General features: G+C 34.7%; 1 protein-coding gene across 1 annotated transcript; it reads left to right on the top strand.

Moving 5' to 3' along the window:
- The first annotated feature begins 745 nt into the window (after nt 1-745).
- On the top strand, nt 746-2,340 carry LOC100660065 (olfactory receptor 6C2-like). The gene has a single exon (XM_003405090.3). The coding sequence runs from the start codon at nt 1,166-1,168 to the stop codon at nt 2,099-2,101; it is 936 nt and encodes a 311-aa protein (XP_003405138.1). The 5' UTR covers nt 746-1,165; the 3' UTR covers nt 2,102-2,340.
- Nucleotides 2,341-7,235: the final 4,895 nt, after the last annotated feature.

Below are 7,235 nucleotides of genomic sequence, written 5' to 3'. Positions count from 1 at the left end.
TTAATCACTTTAACTGTATGTTGTAGATACTATTATTATTCTCCATTTTCTACACAAAAACTGGGGGCCTGAGAGGTTGAAAGCTTGCCCAAGGTCTTACAGATGTAAGTGGAAAGCCCGGTATTGAACTGTAGGGATTTGGCTGCAGAAGGTCTGCCCTTAATCACTGGTGCAGGTAAGACCCAGGAAGTGAGTGAAGACAGGCAGTGCTTGGAGAGCATATGTAGTATTCTGCTTGATTTTGAACTTGGTGATACTGATAACAAGGTATGAGACTGTGCACTGTACTTAACGAAATATACTAAAAACATAAGAGAAACATGTTTTTTTTTTTTTTTTCCAGTTGTATATCCTTGGACCAAACATTTCTTCATTACACCAAATGAATTGAACATTAAAATATTTTCTGCATTGTGTATACCGGAGGACATTGAGCGTGAAATACAGACTATCAGGGAATCATAGAAAGAGTCAAAGGAGTAATCCAATGATGTAGAATTTTCATTAAAACATAAAACAAAGCAACATAAGCACATGCTTTGTCATAGTGATGGATTAGAAAACACAAGTTGCAGAGGGATTAACAAAGGCTATGTAAGGACACCAAATTCTTTGTTACACACTCACATTTTATCAAACACCGAGTCTTAAAGGAATGACATGAAACAAATGATTAGGTTTAAATATTCACCTTTAAAATCGAGAATAGTACTTATATGTTAAAAAAAAAAAAAAGAAAGAAAGTGTAATTTTGTTGAATCACACTGTATTGTGCACCAAATCTAATCAAATGGGAAAATCCAATCCTAAGTGTTGATTAAAATGTGAAATAAAAAGGATTGTTGGAATGGTAAATTGATTTTTTTTAATATTTTTAAAAATCTATCACAGAAATACAAAAAAGTAAAATCAACTACACAATTGAGAAGCCAAGCCCATCAGAGTATTGACAATATTAATTACCAATAAATAGAAGGCACTACATATGAATTAGCAACCACAAGTGTGATAGCACCCCCCTAGCCACCGCCATACAACAAATTGACAGACAAATGTGTCATCCCTTGTAGTCATCGTTTATCACTCTCTGACTTTGATATCATCCTATTCAATTAAAATATCTCTAAACTTAACATGAATATTGGATAAAATTTAGAAGTCAGTGATGAAAAACCACACAATAACAACCTTTATCCTGCTGGGACTGACAGATGACCCAAAACTTCAGATTCCAATTTTTATTTTTCTATTTCTTGCTTATATGTTGAGTATAACTGGAAATCTTACCATCATATCCCTCATTTTAATGGACTCCCACCTCAAAACACCCATGTACTTTTTCCTACAAAACTTCGCCTTTTTAGAAATTTCATTCACATCTGCTTGTATTCCTAGATACTTGTACAACATAGCAACAGGTGACAGATTAATTACTTATAATATTTGTGTGATTCAAGTATTTTTCACTGATGTCTTTGGAGTGACAGAATTTTTCCTTCTGGCTATCATGTCCTATGACCGCTACGTGGCCATCTGCAAACCACTGAATTACGTGACCATCATGAGCAGCAGAGTCTGCAAGACACTTGTCCTCTGCTGTTGGATGGCTGGTTTATTGATCGTATTCCCACCACTTACTTTTTTCAAAACCTTGAAATTCTGTGACTCAAATCTCATTGATTATTTTTATTGTGATGCGTCTCCTATCCTGAAGATTTCCTGCTCAGACACATGGTTCATAGAGCAATTTGTTATTGTCTGTGCTGTGCTCACTTTCATTCTGACCCTTATATGTGTTGTTCTGTCCTACATATACATTGTGAAGACCATTCTAAGGTTCCCCTCTGCCCAGCAAAGAAAAAGGGCCTTTTCTACCTGTTCTTCCCACATGATTGTGGTTTCCATCACCTATGGCAGCTGTATCTTTATCTATGTCAATCCTTCAGCGAAGCAATCAGTGGCTATTAATAAAGCTGTGACAGTGCTAATGACATCCATTGCTCCCATGTTGAACCCATTCATTTATACTCTGAGAAACAAACAAGTGAGACAGGCCTTCAGTGACTCCTTCAAAAGAATTGCATTTGTTACAAAGAAGTAAGAGGATAGTCAAGTCCAGGAATAAAATATCAAGCTAAGAATAAACAATGGCATTTCAAATCTGTCTGTCTCTTCCTATTCTATGCTAACCTTCCCAAACACTTATTACACCCAGGAGAAACACCCAGCACCACATAAGTGCCCTCCTTTTTTCCTCTCACAAACCCTTTCAGGATAATATCCCTAATCAGAAGTCATGATAATTTTTTTTTAGTAAATGTAAGCCTGATTTTATTTCCAATCTAGCAAACAAAAATTGAAAATGAAACAAAATATAAAAAATGCAAACCAAATAGGAGAATAGCTTACCTTGAATTTTCTTGTACTCCCAGGAAAATACTTTATTTAAAATGTTCATTACCTCTTCTAATCTAAAATTGCTGAAATTTTTAATAATTGATTAAAACTTTTCAATGTCTAGTTGTTGGTAGGCCTTGTTCCAAGCAGAGACTAAAAATTGATAATATCCCTGAATTTCGTCAGCTCCTTAATAATTCTGTATAACTAAAATTTTAAAAGCATGCCACTACTACTAAAAAGTAACAGTATATACTGTAAAAATAAATATAACAAAAATAAATGTATGTCCAAATAAATGTATGTGTTTTGAATAGAAGCAGAATTTGTGTTCATACACATATACATATAAACATAAAATACTGAAATTTTAAAATTAAAAAATTCATAGATCTTACAGAAAATATCTTAAATAAGGTAAGTAAAAGCTTTTCCAAAAAAGCCATGAAAGTAAAAGCATACTGTCAAAATGATGATTACAGTTGAGAAAATAAAGTTATTAAGATTGGAAAAAATATCCAATTGCTCAAATAGAGTATAAATATCTGTTACAGGTTTGAGTCCCCAAAAACATATGTTGAAGCCCCAATCCCTGGTACCAGTAAATGTGACCTTATTTGGAAATAAGCCTTAGCAGATGTAATTAGTTGGGTTAACACGAGGTCTTACTGGAGTAGCGTGGGCCCTAATGCAATATGGCCACATTCTAATAAGACAAGGAGCCAGAAAGATGCAGAAGGAAAATGGAGGAGGACATTGGAATTATACTCCCACAACCCAGAACAGTGACAAACTATTTGAAAATTTCTGTTGTTTTAAACCATCCAATTTTATGATATTTTGTTAAGGCAGTCCTAGGGAGGAAATACAATACCCAAACTCAAAATGTAACTAAATTAAGCAGTAATTATTTGTACATCATGGAAACTTACCGTTTAAAAGAAATCAGGGAAACCAAACCAACAATATATATGGCTGTCTAAGGCAATTGGTTTACAGCACTTGACTGCTAACCAAAAGTTGGTAGTTTGAAACTACCAGTGGCTCTGAGGGAGAAAGATGTAGCAGCCTGCCCCTATAAAGATTTACAGCCGTGGAAACCCTATGGGTTCAAGAGGAGTCAGAATCGCCTCAATAGCAGTTGATAACACATTTAATAGGTGCCCTGGTGGCACAATGGTTAAGCACTCAGCTGTTAACTGAGAGACTGGTGGTTCAAATCCACCTAGTGGCTCCACAGAAGAAAGACCTGACAATTTGTGAAAAGACTACAGACCTCTTAAAGTTTACCTCCTAAAAAACATCCTATGGAGCAGTTCTACTGTGTCACATGCGATCCCTAGAGTTGCAATCAACTCCACGGCACCTGACAACAATAAGAAAAAGATAATTAGAAAAGAAAGTCCAAATGAAAGTTATACTTAATTTTTTTTAATGAAATAAATGGCTTATAGATTAGAAGAACACAAAAAGTCCATTAATTTTCCTCAGAGAAAAGAACTCAAACAACTATTTAATAAAATTTCTTATGGATAAGATATCTTCCATCTTTCTGGTTTACAGATCTATAGCCATCCTTTCATGACACTCTTGGTATTTCCAGGATTTTGAATTTGGGGCTGTTCTACTCTGTCCCATACTGTTGCTATGGGTTTAAAAAAAAATTTTTTTTTTTAATGTAAAAAATACTTTCCCCCTCATTCATCAATTTATTTCTATTCTTCATTTAGGTCTCAGTTGAAATGTTACACCTACGGCTGTTTTGTTTCTTCATCACCCACCACACAAACACGCACACCAAGTCTGGAGAAATTCTGTCCTACCTGCTGTTTTGACCTAAGCTTTTTCTTCTATTACACCAATCTCTCTAAAATTTGCTGTTTATATGGTTTATCTAAAATCTACCATAAAGGCAAAAACTTCATTTGTTATGCACGCTTGATTTTGCATAAAACCTAGTATGTAAATGATACTAAACACATTACCTCTAAGTATATTGAAAAAAAAAAAATCTCACAACCCCCCATAAAGGAGAATCATAATTTAATGAAGAAAAATTAAAAAACTAATTTTTTACTTGAAAACTTTTAATTATAAAACAAACAAATGGGTAAAATATGTTGCATATTATTAAAGAATTTTGAATCAAGATTTAACTGGCTATATTTGATTTATGTTTAGATATGACAAGGATTAAAAACAGTTATTTAATTTACAAAGAGATAATTTAGGCAAACTATATCTATAACCTTATCAATTATATGTATTTACATCTATATGTGTGTGTGTGTAAATATATACCATACCCATTGTCATCGAGTTATTTCGATGCATAGCAACCCTACAGGACAGGGTAGAACTGCCTTGTAGGGTTTTCAAGGAGTGGCTGATAGATTAGAACTGTTGACCTTTTGGTTAGCAGCCAAATTCTTTACCACTGCACCACCAGGCCTCTGCGTAAATATATAAATATAAGTATATACATAATATTTATATTATAATGAATAATCTTCCAAAAATACTTGGGTTGATTGTTAATTCTTTGTCTCATAGGTGGATAAAGTGTTGGAAACAGGGTTCAAATCCTGTTTCATATGATTACAGGGTCTATGATTGCTGTAGGGCATGGCACTGCTTCTGCAGGATTGCACACAAAATTACCAAGATTATCTCAAGGAAAACCTAAAGAAAATTTATTTTTATTTAAACACCCAATGTTTAGATCATGAAAATGGCACAACATTTAACAAGTATAGGTAAATAATTTTATAATAAAACAAAATTAATTACTCAAAATATTTCATTATTTGATATGAAAATTTATTATGTTAAAAATTGCAATGTCATATTGAAATAACTTATTGTATTTACTTATACCCTATAAGGTCCCTATGATTTGGAATTGACTCAATGGAAATAGGTTTGGTTTTGGTTTATATCCTGCAAAAATATATCATTTAAAAAACATGTAACGGAATAAAGAAAAGCTAATGCTCTAATTAATAGCAATAAGGAAAAGAAAGGTTTGGTAAAAGTCAGTGAGCCAAAAGTCCTTCACAAATACAGTTTAAAGTAAAAAAAGTTAAAATTTTATCAGAAGGAAGAAATGAGAACGATGGGTATCATAATTTTCCTAGTTATCAAGACAAGGCCCACTAAACATTAACCCACAAAGAATGAAGGAGAATGATATTCTGGAAAAAAAAAACTCAGCCTCTAACGAGGGAGGAAAAATTGAGCGCTGGACTCTAGACTGTTCCTCAGTGTCAGGATTCTGGCTTTTCTATCCCTGTCCCTGCCAAAGTCAGATGTCTTTTCTACTGGAAAAGATCTTACCTAGGATTTTCAAATTCATGACTATTTGAAAATTTAATTGTTTATCAGATGCCAAAATGAAATTCACCCATGTATTGAGCCAAAAGTCATTGATTTGGCCATTCTGAGAAATCTGTGGGGCAAAAGAGGACAACCATGGGGAATCTGCATAAAAAAATATTAAGTCAGCCAAGTTTTGTATCCAAAGGAGAGAATATTACTATAGCTTAGTCCAGAAATCTGGCGACTATTGCTCTGGGATTTTTAAGTCTATGAATACCATTTCTAACAGGAAATTTCAATTGAAATTTTTTCTTTTTTATCATTTGTAGAAATATCCTTGACTCTATTTTGAAAATCCAGTGCCTCACAGGTCTTCGAAGCTCTGTGTCTTAGTTATCTAGTGCTGCTATGACAGAAATACCACAAGTAGATGACTTCTACAAAGAGAAGTTTATTCTCTCTCACAGTCTAGTAGGCTAGAAGTCTGAATTCAGGGCATCATCTTCAGGGGAATGTTTTCTCTCCCTGTCAATTCTGGAGGAAGGTCCTTGTCATCAATCTTCCCTTGGTCTAGGAGCTTCTCCACACAGGAAAACCAGATCCAAAGGACCTGCTCTGCTCCAGGAGCTGCTCTCTTGGTGGTATGAGGTCCCAACTCTCTGCTCACTCTCGCCATCCTGGCTTTCAAGGAGCACACTAACTGTACTTCTTGCGAGACAGACATGTTCATTCTTGTGGAAATCCAGGGTATATTCAGTATTCTACTCCAGCACCATAAATCAAAGGCATCAATTCTTCTTCAGTCTTCCTTATTCATTGACCAGCTTTCACATGCATATGAGGTGATTGAAAATATTATGGCTGGGTCAAGCACATCGTAGCCCTTCAAAGTGATATCTTTGCTTTTTAACACTTTTAAAGAGGTCTTTTGCAGCAGATTTGCCAGTGCAATACTTTGGTTTACTGACTGCTGCTTCCATAGCCATTGATTGTGAATCCAAGTAAAATGAAATCCTTGACAATGTCAGTCTTCTCTCCATTTATCACAATGTTGTGTATTGGTCCAGTTGTAGGATTTTTGTTTTCTTTATGGTGAGGTGTAGTCTACACTGAGGACTGTGGTCTTTGATCTTATTAAGTAAGCATTTCAAGCCCTCCTCACTTTCAAGCAAGCAAGGTTGTGTCAGGGGTATATCACAGGTTGTTAATGAGTCATCCACAAATCCTGATGCCACATTCTTCTTTATATAGTCCAGCTTCTTAGATTATCTGCTCAACATACAGGTTGAATAAGTATGGTGAAAGGATGCAACCCTGACTCATACCTTTCTTGATTTCAAACCATGCAGTATCGCCTTGTAAATTTCGAATGACTACTTCTTGGCATATGTACCGGTTCCTTATTGAGCCCAGTTAAGTGTCCTGAAATTCCTAATACATTGTCCATAATTTGTTATGATCTACAAAGTCTAATGCCTTTATATAGTCAATAAAATACAGGCAAACATCTTTCTGGTATT

This window comes from Loxodonta africana, chromosome 4, assembly GCF_030014295.1.
Source record: "Loxodonta africana isolate mLoxAfr1 chromosome 4, mLoxAfr1.hap2, whole genome shotgun sequence".
Lineage (NCBI taxonomy): Eukaryota > Metazoa > Chordata > Mammalia > Proboscidea > Elephantidae > Loxodonta > Loxodonta africana.
Note: the sequence above shows the minus strand (reverse complement) of the source record. Positions and strands in the feature narration are given on the sequence as shown.